This window comes from Dufourea novaeangliae, unplaced genomic scaffold, assembly GCF_001272555.1.
Source record: "Dufourea novaeangliae isolate 0120121106 unplaced genomic scaffold, ASM127255v1 scaffold28, whole genome shotgun sequence".
NCBI classification, from domain to species: Eukaryota; Metazoa; Arthropoda; class Insecta; order Hymenoptera; family Halictidae; genus Dufourea; species Dufourea novaeangliae.
The window spans coordinates 366,029-381,441 of NW_015373917.1; the positions used below are offsets into that span (position 1 = coordinate 366,029).

The 15,413-nt window shown below is 33.9% G+C and overlaps 3 protein-coding genes across 6 annotated transcripts; 1 reads left to right on the top strand and 2 right to left on the bottom strand.

Moving 5' to 3' along the window:
- Window positions 1-886: 886 nt before the first annotated feature.
- LOC107194284 (N-acetyl-D-glucosamine kinase) lies at window positions 887-4,726 on the bottom strand. Of its 4 annotated transcripts, XM_015583885.1 has the most exons (8): window positions 4,594-4,610; window positions 4,367-4,545; window positions 3,934-4,102; window positions 3,145-3,229; window positions 2,939-3,037; window positions 2,302-2,554; window positions 1,603-1,901; window positions 887-1,378 (listed from the first exon to the last, which is right to left on the bottom strand). In XM_015583885.1, the coding sequence occupies exons 3-8, from the start codon at window positions 3,996-3,998 to the stop codon at window positions 1,055-1,057; spliced, it is 1,125 nt and encodes a 374-aa protein (XP_015439371.1). In that variant the 5' UTR covers window positions 3,999-4,102; window positions 4,367-4,545; window positions 4,594-4,610; the 3' UTR covers window positions 887-1,054. The 4 variants fall into 4 exon arrangements, with proteins under 4 accessions (XP_015439371.1, XP_015439369.1, XP_015439368.1 ...); XM_015583883.1 differs by lacking the exon at window positions 4,367-4,545 and having other exon boundaries at window positions 4,594-4,726; XM_015583882.1 differs by having other exon boundaries at window positions 4,367-4,726.
- A 1,116-nt stretch (window positions 4,727-5,842) lies between these two features.
- Window positions 5,843-11,346, top strand: LOC107194223 (KAT8 regulatory NSL complex subunit 3). Its single transcript, XM_015583813.1, has 7 exons — window positions 5,843-6,189; window positions 6,265-6,850; window positions 6,929-7,210; window positions 7,298-7,990; window positions 8,076-8,439; window positions 8,523-8,714; window positions 10,232-11,346. Exons 1-7 carry the CDS (start codon window positions 5,936-5,938, stop codon window positions 11,344-11,346), a joined length of 3,486 nt encoding a protein of 1,161 aa, XP_015439299.1. The 5' UTR covers window positions 5,843-5,935.
- A 750-nt stretch (window positions 11,347-12,096) lies between these two features.
- Window positions 12,097-15,408, bottom strand: LOC107194293 (nucleolar complex protein 3 homolog). The gene is made up of 10 exons (XM_015583896.1): window positions 15,286-15,408; window positions 14,834-15,099; window positions 14,496-14,751; window positions 14,128-14,419; window positions 13,715-14,049; window positions 13,267-13,637; window positions 13,029-13,193; window positions 12,607-12,964; window positions 12,434-12,531; window positions 12,097-12,361 (listed from the first exon to the last, which is right to left on the bottom strand). Exons 1-10 carry the CDS (start codon window positions 15,289-15,291, stop codon window positions 12,154-12,156), a joined length of 2,355 nt encoding a protein of 784 aa, XP_015439382.1. The 5' UTR covers window positions 15,292-15,408; the 3' UTR covers window positions 12,097-12,153.
- Between the last annotated feature and the right edge of the window lie 5 nt (window positions 15,409-15,413).

A 15,413-nucleotide genomic window follows, 5' to 3' on the forward strand; every position in this document is an offset into this window, starting at 1 on the left:
CGTACATATAGCGTTAGTCGAATATTTCTTGTTGAAAGGATTATGCATACTTCGTCAAGAGTACCTTAAATTGTTACGTCTAGAGAAAATATTTGTTATACTTATACCAAGTTCTACGTTCATGTTTTACATCTTCGTGTACCTTAAAGGAAAATATTTGTTTGTTTTAAAACAAATTACAATTTCGAGTAGAGTTAGAAGCTGAACATGAATTCAGTTCTTGGTATAAAATAAAATATATAAGATAGTTTTGCTCCAAGCAGGACCTGAGTGACATACGTTCACGTTACAAAGATTCAAATGTATACAATTGTGATATATCGTGTCGAAATATATTTTTCAAAGAATTGTTATATCTGACCTTGAATAAATTATTTCGATTCTCTGTTATTGTCAAATAACAGACCTGGACACTTCTGAAATGACAATATTTGAAATATTATTTTCAATAACGAATACTCAGTTTTCTAATTATTTTGTTCTATAACTGTTACTTCTTTCGTGTCATTCATGTTCAGTGGTTGGAAATTCGTAGCCAAGCAAACGGAGGATTATGATCAGCATAAGGCATGAAAATGAGACAAAAAATGCCAAGCTGACAAGAACAATAAAAATATATCCCAACGTTCTTAAAGTGAATGAAAAAAGACCGATAATCCAGTCCCAAATTGTTTTCAGTATCATATTTTCTACAGTTCAATTTAATTTATCCAAAGGGATCTTTGGATTAACGACAGCTATTCGATGTATCGTATTATCAACATCAACCACGTATTTATTAACACAAAAAATCGCAAATATCGAATAAGAATTTCAATTGTTATACCAAACTACAAGCCCACTGCTTCAAGTTACTGCGCATTTATTCACAAGTAAATGTCTCGCATTTCCTTTCATGCTCATATAAAAAATAGGTACAAAATATATTATTTTCATGTTTTCAGGATAACAGCGTGTATTATAATATAGAGTCGTTTTCTTGGTATTAATTCTGCAACTTCCATTTTGTACGCTGTACACTAGAACTTCCTCGAAAATTTTGGTTTCCGGTATTTCAACTCTCTTTGGCGGTATTACAAAGTACTAATATCGGCTTCGATTCAATCTTCACCACTGGCTTTACATAATTTTTTCGATTATAATGGTAAAATGTTTCAACGTTATCCTTGTACGGTTTTGTGAATGCCCAGTCGATTTTTTCAGCGGCGACGTAACAGGCGCCTACAGCCGCCGAGGTTGTTAAACGAAGTAACGTTAGCTCGTCTATAACGTTCGAATCGTGAATTTCATTGAGGAAAGCATCCTTCATATGTTCCCATGATTTCCAAACTGATCCAACGCAGATAATTTGCAGACCACCATGGCCTAATTTCAGTGTCTACAAAAGATATTTTTTAATTATAATTTTTTTTTACAGGAAACTGAACATAGAGCTGGGTTGGTAAGAAGTGAATGGCCGGTTGAAATACGTGCAAATTACTATTATCCGCGGTACTATTGTAAAACTGTACAGTTAGAGTGAACTATAATTACAGAGGAATTAATGTTGATCGGTCATTTATCTACCACCAACATACTTTAAGTAGAATGTGATATAATTACACTATGGGCTTTCCTCGCTAGAGCCACGACATGCTTAGCAAGTAACACCCCATTTTCCTTCATCAGATGTATACAAAGCGGATCTTTTTCCTCGCAACCGATCGCGATCTGCTTGGCGAAGCCTGCGAATTTGCTTTTCTCGAAATTCACATAGAGATGTTGCAACATGTCTTTCCTATCCGATGCATTGAAAAATACCCTAAGAGCCGGCCACACGTAGCTGATCGGTTCAGGAGCGGGAATAAGGCCATCGATGTCGTTGAATACGTATTTACAGGCTCGATATGTCAACCAGTAAGCTAAAAGTACAATTTTACTAGTTATATTGTTGAAGCTTCAAAGAATGGTGTAACAAATTTTACAAGGAATAGAACCCCATGGGTAGTAGATATGAGATACAGTTGGCGAAGTTAATGTAAAATGGCTCTTAATAAATTATACTGTTCTGGAATACTGGATTGATTAAGCATGAATTTAAACAAAAAAATAGTGATCATACACTTCCCGCTTAGAAACTACTATTGCATTTATACATCCCAATCACAGTACATTGGCTATCGCCTGACTACTCCGTTAACTCCGTTGCTCTATTCCTGTATCCCTTCCGTCCACTATATCTGTAAATTCTGTAACACCATTTTCTAATGACTCTTGTAAATTCAATTATGATTATCATCTCTTTATTGTTCTAGTACCAACCACTGCCTTCGTCTCCCATCATGTGACCCCAACCTCCGCATCCGACAACTTTTCCGTCGGTATTAATCATCAGCGCGTTACTACCAGTGCCAGCGATCAAAACAATACCGCTTGTGTCCAAGGCGGTTCTCAGGCTACCCAATGTATCTGAACTGATAAAATAGTTCTTTGCTACATTCGGATACTTCGTTCGTATCGTTTCTTCGAGAAGACGATTCGTATCCTCCTCCTCGCATCCACTTAAACAAAGACCCTGATAATTTATGGAAGGGCACGGATTACGGTTTGCAGGAAATATAGATAGATGTTAGGATATAGTGAGCCCGAACACTCTTAACATTTGTGTCAATTCTTCTGGCCCAATACTAGATACCCACAATGCATCACTTCTATAAAGTACAGTGAACCCAACAAGGTCAAAGCATCTTTCTTTTTAATTACTTTCAGATTAATTCTGAAAATTTGTTAAAGTTCTGTTCATGGCCCCAGGCTAGCACCTCACGATATCGTTACTTCCATGTGTTAGTGGAATGGAGTGTCCTTGTAGCGATAACGACAATCGGTTATCGTACAATTCCAGCGACTTATTTATACACCTATTCGCTGGTTCGGTTCAATGAAAATTTTAAGAACTTACTAAGCTATCTAAAGGAACCGATTCCGGGATTCCCAACTGCTCCTTTCCTCTTTCGACCATCGCGTTGATCCTAGCGGCGGTTTCATCCATACCTAGAGCCTAGGAGGAAAATTCAAAAGAGATTTTATAGGTATAGTTAAATATAATATATGCAATGGTAAAAGACACATTTATTTCGGTTAGTGACAATGAATTTACGTAATTACCCAGTGGTTAGTTTCCGGCCCCTTGATTTCCGTCAGCGGTGTCCCTTTCCCATCCATAATGACCAGGGTGGACTGAGTACCGCCACTAGAAATGGTTAAAGTTATTATTGTGTATGAAAGTTAAAAGCAGAAAAAATGAATTTTAATTTGGGCGTGTTACGGTTGCATCATAATTATCGAGGAAGAAACAATATTTTCTAGAGTAATCAGAGGATCAATACTAATTCTGACGTTACACCACTATATTGATTCGCAAATAATTACAATCTGATGTTTCAAGTGGTCTGTAAATGTACATTGAATAATTGTACATTGCGAGAGAGGCGCTGTGTTTGTATAACGGTGCACTTTTCGCGGAAGTCCAGTCATGAAAATCAAGAAAGAAATTATTCTAAAAATACGTTGCAATCACCTGCGTTGATAAACATTGATAAACGTATGCTTTTTATCGTTATTCTGAAAAACGACATTCGATGATGTTATTTCAATTAGATCGATCGTCGACTTTCGACCGTGTTAAGCTCCAAAAGAAACCGCTAAGAAATTCTTTAATTACTAATAAACAATTTATTAATTGAATTTATCAATCAGAAAAATAAATTAAAAATACGTCAAAATTGGAGGGGGACAAGTTGCCCGTCTTACTTGTAAGGAAACGATCATGTTGTTCGACCAAATGTTCTAGATTAACGCTATCGGTTCCCATTAATCAGAAATTATTATTCACAACTGCATTGAATGATAATTAGATAGACCATCATTATTGTATTGCTTAATCTTCCTACTCACCCCTCGATGCCGCCAAGTCTGATTTCTTCGGGATATTGCGTTACCTCCTGTTTAGATTTTTCCATCTTTTCATCCAATTCGGTATCTCTTCTGTGTGCTTGTTTCCTTAAATCCCTACGAAGCTGGTACTCATTGACCTTCTTTTTCCCTTTCTTTCCTTTCTTCTTTCCTGCCATTTTTTCAACGGAGTGATATCAAATTCGTTTTCCGTTCTTGAAGATTCTTTCGGGTTTCTGAAGGACGCAGGGATTCAGGCACGGGATTCGGATAAACAAGGATTATCTAATAATGTACGACACTCGATTCACATCGTGCAAACATTTCGTGTTACGTATTCAAAGTTCACGTATTTCAAAGCAGAGGCGGAAGAGATACACACATGTATATAATGATTCATTTTTTGTGAGGAAACGACATACATACATTAACTTACTATAAAAATTCAATGATTCCTTGATGTCGATTTAACGGACATATGCTGTGCAATTAATAATTAATTATTGCGTCGCTGTGCTATTCGTGGAGCGAAACTTCACGTGGTTGGGTGCAAAAATTCCGGGTAAGTCTCGGAATGACAGATGTGGTAGCTGGAACCAGCTGGAACTGTCGCGACTGCCACAGTTCCCTGTAAATGTTTACAGGTGACAAAACGGGACCTACCTCTACTGGACGAAGTTGCCTTTGTTACTGTCGCTACTCAGTTCATGTTGCATGTTTCATGCAGCCAATTATTCTATCTATACGATTTATACCGACAATCAAAATAATCGTTCGCCCCACTTCGACAACCTGCCCTTCACCAGCCGAAATGATAGCTCTCAATTACGCCATAATATTTAATGGTACATAAAGAAAAGTATGGAAACAATTATAATTGTCTCTTTTTTTCAGTGACGTCAAATTGTTTATTGAATAAAATAGTTTAATATTTAATTCTACCACATTCTACATATAAAATGAAAAATGCGATCAACTTGAAAGAGATCTGTGGCACCATCTACGTAAAAACATTGAATCTATTAGCCAATTAGTACCGCGTTGTTGTCAGAAGATGGTACCATCGTCTCCTTCGATTATACGTAACTTCAATCGACTTTAATGTTTATTAATAGCTTTCAGAAAAGATAATTTGTATTAGGAGGAGGATTTAACAAACACTCTGACATTATTAGAAAAATATGTAATTGTAATTAACACTGTTTTTCTGTACATTTTAATATACATTATTGAATCTCATGGCGTAAAACAGAGCTCCGATTTCAGATGGTGACTCTGAGGTTGCGGAGTGAGGTGGACAACAGTTTTGAACACCAATGCACGCTATATAAATATTAATTACACCTACCTACCAAACTGTGTATGTTTTCGTTACTTTTATTATTTCTCGTTTTATGCATTGCGTCGAGTTGCACGTAACAAAAATCGCCTTTTAGTGCCTATCTTGCATAAAAATGAAATACTCATTTTGGAGTCAATATATTGAGTCGTAGTGAGTCCGTGGATACTCACACAGTCTCACATTATCGTTACCTTCTACGAGTTTTGTTGCATTTTCTTTTCCAACAGATTCCATTGAAACGTTTTCTGTTGTTTGATGCAGGACTGTTTATTGTTGTAAAAATAATTAATATTGTAATACTAAAGCAAAATATCCTTAAGCTAGCGTACGTTAAAGGTTAGTTTCATAACAGCCATTTACGTTTAGGGTGATTCATGTAACGTAAAACATTTATGTATGCATGTATAAATTTGATATCAAATGAATTTATTATATAATAGGTACAATTTGTAGAGTTTCTCTTAATCGTAAAATCTATTATTGAGATAACCAAGGAAGTACTGTTGTAAGAAATATTAATTATATAATATTTCTATTATTTTTAGTGACACGCATTCAAAAAGTGAAATAAAGTTTATAAAATAGAGGTTTTAAACAATATTATTCAGTGAAAGAATTAATTCCACTTATGGATATATTTTGTAATAAAAATTTATAATAACAATGTTGACACCAACATCAGCAATACCTTCCACATCAATAGGGGGCTCAAGAATACCAAGTCCTATTAGCGATACATTTGATGATAATCCGAACAAATTAACAACATATTTACAGCAGCTTGCTGGTTGCTATGAAATGGAAGTTGATGTGATTAGTAAAGATCATTGTTATACCCGGCCATGGAACTGGAAGCCAGAAAACATATATGTGAAACCGATAAAAAAGTTATTCTTTCCCAAGAAAAATCTAACAATGTAAGAAACGAAAGACAAATAGCATTAAATAGAATTGTTAAGTATAAGACCTCATTATAACATTTAATTCATCAGAGAGAAACCTGCCCAGGATGAAGAAATCAATGTAGAAGAAGACTGTGATGAGCCACTGGCACCACCAGTAGATTTAACAAGAGCTAAGCATCAAATGGATGAACTTCAACGTTTAGCTAACTTTGCTCGGCCAGATGAGAGCGAAGATTGGGAAGAACGACTGGATAAAATTCTATGGACACCTGTTCAGAATAGAATATTTACCAAAGTCCTGAAAATTCTAAATTCGGAGAGACTCGCGAGATTAGCCAAATCGAATAACGGTATAGAGCCAGTTTTTCGGCGAACGTCGATTGATACGGCTGCGAGGAGATTTCGAGAGACATTGGCATCTGCCGGTTGGGACTGGAGACTCGCGCAATGGTTACATAGTTTATTGTTCGATCATCTTCCTCAGGAGTATCTTGGGATTTATCTTGATATATTGCAAACTCTAAGACTGAAAATTCCTCAACTTATCGATAAGATGATTGCTGTACAGCCGAATATTAATGCAAAAGCTGGTACTATAACATGGGAAACACTTGGATCACTTTTGAAACGATCGTGGGATCCAATTACTCCAAGCCTAAACGGCAACAGACTTGTAATTAAATTTTATTATGCAGATTACTACAGCGAACCATGCATACATTAGTAAATATAATTCTTATTATTATCGTAGAAAAAATTACCAGGAAATCCGATTTTAATAATTGCACCATCCGGAGTTGGATCTTCCATGTCTCAGAGACAACACAAATGGATTTCACAGTTAGGAGCTCTAGGAATGGTTGTTACTGTTCATACACACTTAGGTTTAGCAGCAAATAGAATGACCATGATGGTGTGCATTGATCAACTAGTCCAAGCTACAAGAACAAAAATACAAGATATCAGAAGCGATTGTCCTGGCCGACCAATAATATTAGTCGGCTTTAATACGGGCGCTGCCATTTCGTGTCAAGTATTTATATTTTACCTTAACATATTTCTGGTAGATAGGGTTTTAATATAATATAGAATTTTTCATATTATATTTGAATATTCATAGGTGGCCCAAATGGAACATATCACTGCAGTTATTTGCCTTGGATTTCCTTTTTGCACGGTCGAGGGAAAAAGGGGTACACCTGATGATACGTTAATGGATGTTCGTTGTCCAGTTATGTTCGTCATTGGGCAAAATGCTACGCTCGTAAGGATCGATGATTTAGAAGATCTTCGTGAAAAGATGTTAGTAGAGACAAGTGTGGTGGTAGTTGGAACTGCAGACGATCATTTAAGGATATCCACCGCGAAGAAGATATCAGAAGGTATTACACAGAGCATGGTGGATAGGTGTATCCTAGATGAAATCGGGGACTTCGTAGGCAGTATTCTTATGCAACCACACCCATTGCCGTTAAGATCAACGTTACTGTCGAACTTTGAGAGTAAAAATAACCGAAAAGATTCTCGAAAACGACGGAATTCGACGAGCAGTTCTGTCGAGAGCGAACCGAATTCTCCAACTGTAAAAAAATCTCGGCCGAACACACCTATTTCTTCAGCAGTACCTATTGGACAGATTATACCATCAGCTACAGTTTCGAAAGTAGGAACGTTTAACGCGCAATCGAATTTAGTTACACCGAATGTTGCACACACGAGTCATACGCAAACTGTAAAACGCAAACCCCGTATGGTTAGTAATCAGAAAGCGCACTTCGTAGAGCATTTAATAACATCCAGAATGTCCGGGCAGGTAAACATTTAATACAATAATATCCGTATAAATGTGCAGGCACCTTCAAAAGAAGCAGGTGTAATAATAAATATATTTATTTCAGCAAAATTCAAACTCAGACAACGGTGGTATAACGTTAAATATTGGTTCTTTAGCAAGTTTAGCTCCTATCGGTCCAATACGTTTAGCGCCAGCGTCGACGGGTCAAACCACCTCTTCTGCGGTCAAAAGCACCCCTAAATCTTCAGTCTCCTCCGCTAAAGTACCTAAAATTATTCCCACAAATGTACAGCTGCAGAATGTTTCAAAGATGAAGGCAATTGTATCATCGAATAAAAGTTTTTCTAAAGTAATATCAAGTAACTATAGGCACCTCGGTATACCTGACAAAAACGGAGATGCAAAGTTGTTGAATGTGTTATCGACTTCAGGCAACCAAATTAGAGTCAGTACACCAACCAGTGCAGGTAAACTCCTTAGAAAAATTGCGTTTTACTTTTACTCCATTGACCTATATCTTATTACATAAGTATTCGATGTTTTCTCATAGCAATACATAGTAAACCTGGAGTTGGTACATCAAACGGAAGTTTATCGAATATTTTACAAAATGGCAAGGGTTCTCTCACGCTAGCCACTGGTTCATCGTCAGCCCGTGTATCAGCAGCTTCTAGTATTTTACTGACACCAAATAATTCTGCAACAACTACCGTAGCACCAACCTTGTCCACAATATCAAAAGGTAGAATCTTATTATCTACTCAAATACTAAATAATTTACCCTCATCGTAATATTTCTTGTCTCTACGAACATATATTAATTTAAGAATTTACTTCGGCCAGCGAAGTTCTTGTAAAAAGTTGATGTGTTTAAACGGAACATTATTCTTTTCTAAATTTGATACATTTTGTACATATGTATATAAAAGTTATACAATTGTAGTACGTATATTTGATGAAATATACTTTATGTGCCTGTATGGAATACGCATAAAAAACGACAGACATTACTTCACGACCTGAAAATAGAATGAGGGAGAAATATACAAACACGATAAGGGAACAAATATGAGTAGAAAAACATACTTACCATAGTAGAATTTATTGAAAGTTACGATTGAGATATGTACTGACCGCATTCAGTATTTAACGCGTTATGTTTTAAAACAAAAAAAGTATTGGAAAAGAGGTTTCATGTCATCTATCCGACATATTTAAACTTTATATCATACATTTGTTTTTATAGAACCTACATTGTACATGCAACATTAGTGCTTCACTTACTGACTAGAGTTTTTCTTAATATATTTTTGTCAGATGTATTTGTCTTTTTACAATTTTTTACTGTATGAAAGATTCCTAGATTTCTGTTTTCTTATCATTAAATCCACTAGCTTAAAAGACTACGAACTTATAAAAAAAAGCTAAGTAGAGTATGCATGAACATCATTGATATAGGAGTTTGAGAACAATTATTTCAATCCTTTTTTTTTTACTATTATCTTCATAGATTTTGGTTTTAAACTTTTTCCTCTTTATAGTAGTTTACAATCCTTTATACAAAATGTGTCTTTGTAGAATGACTGAAACAGTTTAAATAACTTACTAGATCTTATTTATTTCTAGTCTTATTGTATTTCTTCTTATTATTAGTGCATTTATAATATTCTTTTGGTTTTGTACATATAGAATCAAATATTCCTCATAATATTATTCTTGCCCAGGAAAAAAATAATAGGGGGATTATGTATACACATATGTGTTGTAAAACATAGCATGTATTTATATTATTTTACAATTAATATAAGTTTATATATTCAAAAATATTTAAAGTAACCTGTTGTAAATATACTAGTACTGTCTTTCGTTTTGTATCAAATAAATATTTTTTCATGTAATTCGAATTTATTTGTTTCCTGACCCCAATCCTATTTGTATTAACAATGTGTATAAATTTTCACTTAGTTCATATTGCATCATTAGTTGTGAATGTAGAGTTTTTGATACTACCAAAACATTTAATTTAAAAATTGTCACACGTGTATAATACTTAACAGGAACATTAATCAAATAGTTATCAACTTTCTTTATTATTATTCTCCTAGGTTTTCGCATGATTTACAATTACAATAATAGTGATATTTTCCATAATTTTTGAACATATATTTAGATCTTTGAATGGGGTTCATATTAAGTCAGTGAAATATTTGTTGGCTTATACTGTAATAACTTGTTGAAACATACCTATGTATTTTGTAGTGATGGACGGCATGGCAACAACCAGTATCTCTTCACATGTGATGCTCAGTTCTACTCATTCATTGGATACATTCAAGATGTCACAATTACCTCGACAAGTAACAACCTGTAACAACAATGATAACTCTCATAATACATCATGTGGGAATATAATTATGGTTGAAAGTTCCCTTAATGCTAAACCCACCTGTTCGTCGGTGATAGTACCACTAAATAGTCACAATTCGGGGACTATTTTTCCACTGTCCAGCAAATTAAAAGCTAGCCAACGATCTACGAAACCAATGCCAAAAATTACGGTCAACGCATCCAATTTACAAAGAATTCAGAAAGCAAAGCCTCAGACAATACAGAAGAAATGTCTTGCGAATGATATTGACGATGATTTAGGAAATATATTGGATATACCAATAATATTCGCAAAAGATGATGACAATTTGAATTCTATTGAAAGGAATCCATGTTTGTCGCAAGTAGCTGCACCTATAGATGTTCATGATAAAGGTACACCTAAATTGAACAGTAGTACCAAAGTTGTTCTCATAAGTAATAAACAAGATAAGCTACAACAGACGGCTAACAAATTTGTTACACCGTCTACTCAGACTATTATATGCCCTAACGTAGCTGTACAAAATCTGAATCATGTAATATTACAAACCAGACCTCAGAATCCAACGATATCCAAAATTAAAACTACAATACCAATACAAAACCGTACGAATCAACCGACTATCAAGTACACTAAAATAATACTTGCTAAAAGAAATTCACAGCCGCTTCATCAGAATGATAAAAGTGAACAAGTTATTGTGACAAAGACGATCGACAAGATTAATACACCTAAGGTTTTGAGCATCGATAAAACTGCGCAAATAACGTCGAAGCAGTTAGCAAGGAACGACGAGAAGTTTATAGATGATACATTAGAGATAGAAGATGCAATAAAAATGAATATTATAGAACGAAAGTATATTCCTGTGCAGAGGATCGATCTAACGTCACCAACAAAACAGGACAATGTAAAACAAATTTCATGCGAAACAAAGGCGGACGATGAGAATAATTATTCACAGAATACGAAAATTGATGATCGAATGAACTTGCATATGTAGAATTTTAAAGTGTGTATATCTGTATGAATGATATAATCATGTAAATGTCACTGGTTAAATAGCTTTAATAGTTACTAATTATATATTGTTCCTCATTATAGTATAAGTATGATAAAAATACAATTAATGCTATTTTACTTTGTATAAAAAGAGTGACATATATGAGAATATAGAGCAGCTAAATGAATTTTAAACGATGTTGCATGAAATTGTATTTTACAGAAGCAAAATTTTTAGTCAATAATGTTTGAAACAATTTCAGATTTGTCTCATTGAAAGAATGTCATGAAAAATATTTTGTTCTGTCAGTATTGAAATATTCCATTTTTTTTTATTATACACAGTTTTATATTCTTTAGAAACAAGGGTTCACAACGAATATATGTAGACTGATATCTTCGAGCAAGCATTAATACTTTGTTAAGTATTAGTTATGTAATGTACACTTATCTCAATATGTTACCAAAGTTGCAAGACTCAAGTAAGAGAATACCTTTCAATATATGTGTTCAAATATCTTAATTCAATCACGAATTCTATTAATTGTGATAATAAACATATACGGATTGTAAATAGATAATGATCGTTTAAAAACATGTGCATCGCGATTATTGTTGCACATCTGTTTCATTGTCAAATCTACTAATTACAATAAAACTTCGCTTTTTAATTTATTTACTTGAAAATAGTACTTATTTCGTAGTTACGTACAAGACATTGAGGACTGTAAATAATTATTTACAAAATACGTACAGTTGCAAATAATACATTGCTCACTTCATTCGTGTAATTTCTGTTACAGGTATGTTAACTGGTATATGCTTTATAAAAATCTATGTATCCGTCTGCGAATAATTCAGTGTTGTTTATAGTGTTAACATAATCCTTGAATTTGCTGTTAACAAAGTGATGAGTTGTTATTGTCTTCTTAACAGTTTTCTTTTTCGGAACTGGTACCGCTGGATTGAACACAACACCGGTAGGATCGTATTCGCTGTACAGTTCCTCTGGGGTTCTATAATAAATTATTCCCATTGTATATCACAAAATACCACTTAGTACAAGGAAAAAAAGAAGTTCCACTTACAATTTTGCAACATCTGAAGTTAAACTGCCTTCTCCAGACGATGGCACGCCCCAAGCTATATTTTTCGCTATTTTTTGCACAGTACCGTGATAATGTCGCTGTATAAATGTATAAGCAATTAGTAAAAGTTATGATTTGATTTATGCGTATTTTTAGATTATACGAACACATACTTGCAAAGCTGCAAGCTCCCATAATGCGGTGCAATGCGCGTTGCAATATTCAGGTTCTTCTAGTTCTGGCTGATAAAAGCCGCCTCCGGTATTGCAGTCTGTATCAAGCAGAACATTCGCTGCTTTTCCAAGCTGCATGCTTTGTTTTACTATACCAAGAATGCTGAGAGCTGTATTGTGTTGCGATTGTAAAGATATAATAGCCATTCGTTTGATAAACGCTATTAAGCGATTTTGTGTGATTCTCTTTCTCTTTTGAACTAACACTTGTACTAGAATCTTTATAAGGGTGTCCGACTCTGGGTGAGTCTTACCACAGTGGATGTTTATCAAATTTTTATACAAATGTACATAAAACCTGCAAAATACAATAGTACATTTAATTTCTTTCCTTGAAACATTGTTTGTCTCGACACACACACCTGTAAGGATCAAGATTTAATGCCGAGCCTGGACCTGATAATATCGTAAATACACAGTGAATACAATGTAACTGATCTCGTATACTTAAATTTTCTTCTTCCATCAATTTATTTATGACAGTCACTAGATCTTGATAAAAGTCCAAATTTATACAATGTGCAAACCTATAATTGTCGCGCAAAATTAGATATCATGTAATATTATAAGGGTACAATATTATATAGGTAAAAGTTATACTTTGCCAGGCCTTCCAAGCAGATAGATAGAATTTTACTATTTGGAGCTTGCTTCAAAATTCTGAAATAAATTGTAAACACTATGCCAGTAATTTCAGTAAGCAACTTTTGCTTGGATTGTTTATTCTCTTCTGCTTTGGTTTCAAGTAATTCTTTTTCCACTTCTTCAAGCTTCTTACTTTTCTTTCTTTCTCGTTTACTTAAAGCGAGAATTCTTTGTTTGTGAGACATAAGTTTCTTCTGTTTAGTCTCCTCTTCTTTTTCTTTATCCAAGTTCACATCCTTTATACGAAGGGATAAAAGTACAGACAACACTTCTGAATGAACAGAATGAGCCTTAAGTTTTATGTATTGATTTAATCTACGTACTATCTGAAAGTTGAAACGGTATAAGCAATATTCTTAAACTACAACTGTAGTAGCATATTGTAACTGCTGAAATTTCTTACTGTAAGAGACAATTCAGCACGTTTGTCCTCTTTAAATATTTGGGAGATACATTTAGCCACTTGTTCTCTTACAAATGCATGTTTATTATCGAGCAGTGGTAACAGAAAATTTGCTATGTTAACAGAATAGTTGAAATAAGGATGAGTGGTTAAGAGATCACACATGCATGTTACTCCAATTTTTCCTAATTCAATTTCCTGTCCTTTCAATTGTCGTGTGTCTCCTTTTTTTTTTCTTAGAATACCAGACATCCTTTCTAATTTTTGTAAATAGCGTTTATAATTCCTTAATAAAGTAGCTTCATAATTTTGCAGTGCTAATGTATCCTTTTTCACTAAAGAAAAGAAAGAATGTCTAATTTATAAATAATAAAATATGATACAAATAATAACTATCCATCATAGTTACATACATTTTACACCTTCTTGTTGAATTTGCAAAATATGATAAGATGGCAACAGGTCTTTAAAGACCTCTAGCAAAGACACTGTTGCTAATTTTCTAACAGTAATGCATACTTCTGGATTAGTTTCTTCCATGAAGTCTAATAATATTTTAAAGTTTTCAGACTTGTTTTCTGGTGCTTCTAAAAGACTACTAGCAAGTAAACCAATCTTCAAACGTTTTGATGTTAATGCTTCTTTTCGACATGCCAAGAGTTCTATCATAGAGATGGGTTTCTTATTGTCATCTTTGTCTTCATCCTAAAATATTGGATAGTACATGAAACTATTACCTACACATGAAACAATTAACTAATATAAGCATTATTACACATACATTTTTTTCCACCTCCATATTGTTATCTTGTATGTCCTGTTCTTCATCAAACTTAGTTTCATTCTCTTCATCACTAACTTCTTCGATTACCCTCTTCTCTATAATCCCATTTTGAGTCTTTGTAGGAAGTAACATTCGAACTTTCTTTTTGCCCTCCTCCTCCATTATTTTTGAAACATTAGTTTCATACAACTCTTCTAATCTTTCTTCATTTTTTCTATTCTTATCCTTATCCCTTCTATTATTACCATCTATTCTAAGTGACACACAATTAAAAATATTAATACATCAATGTATCAATCATAGCATTCAAGTTAAATAAATATAACTGAACATACTCATTTAGATGTATATGCTTCAATAAATTGTAGGACTTATTAGAAATAGCTTTTTCTAAGAAATCTAAGTCATCTTCTTCAACCATGGTCAAAAGATCTTCGCCATGGTCACTTTCTTCTTCCTCTACTGATTCATGGTGTGAGGATACTACTTTCTGAATTTGTTTCTTTGCTGGCTTATGTCTTCTTGTTTTAAGTTTTCCTTGCTTCATAAGTTTAGTTTTTCTCTGATTATTTCTTTTAATTGTACTAATTTTGAGCTTCTTCTGTTTTCACAAAGGAATGATTACAATGGACATATTCTCTTAATAATTTAAGGTAACATAAACTAAGAAATATGTTATATTAACGATAAAAAATAACAAATTTCAATGTTATAAATGTATATATACTGGACGAAAATAATTAGGTTAAATTTATTATACGTAATTAATTAAACTATTATGACTTACCGCCATTTTTAGTAGTTTTAAATAACTTCAAATCAAGTGATTTATTTTCCACAATAGTTAGGTTGCTGTTGCTTCTGAACTTAATTAATATTATTTATCTGCGTATCGCAGGGAAGTGTTCCTTGGGT

Coding starts and splice junctions, on each gene's coding strand:
- LOC107194284 (XM_015583881.1), bottom strand. CDS start 4,109: ATGGCAGGAAAGAAGAAAGGAAAGAAAGGGAAAAAGAAGGTCAATGAG. Junction 3,038..3,144: donor GGCCGGAAACTAACCACTGG/GTAATTACGTAA, acceptor TTTTCCTCCTAG/GCTCTAGGTATGGATGAAAC. Junction 2,555..2,938: donor CGGTTCCTTTAGATAGCTTA/GTAAGTTCTTAA, acceptor ATAAATTATCAG/GGTCTTTGTTTAAGTGGATG.
- LOC107194223 (XM_015583813.1), top strand. CDS start 5,936: ATGTTGACACCAACATCAGCAATACCTTCCACATCAATAGGGGGCTCA. Junction 6,190..6,264: donor CCCAAGAAAAATCTAACAAT/GTAAGAAACGAA, acceptor TTAATTCATCAG/AGAGAAACCTGCCCAGGATG. Junction 6,851..6,928: donor GCCTAAACGGCAACAGACTT/GTAATTAAATTT, acceptor TTATTATCGTAG/AAAAAATTACCAGGAAATCC.
- LOC107194293 (XM_015583896.1), bottom strand. Junction 14,420..14,495: donor ATATGGAGGTGGAAAAAAAT/GTATGTGTAATA, acceptor CCAATATTTTAG/GATGAAGACAAAGATGACAA. Junction 13,194..13,266: donor TGCTTGGAAGGCCTGGCAAA/GTATAACTTTTA, acceptor CGACAATTATAG/GTTTGCACATTGTATAAATT.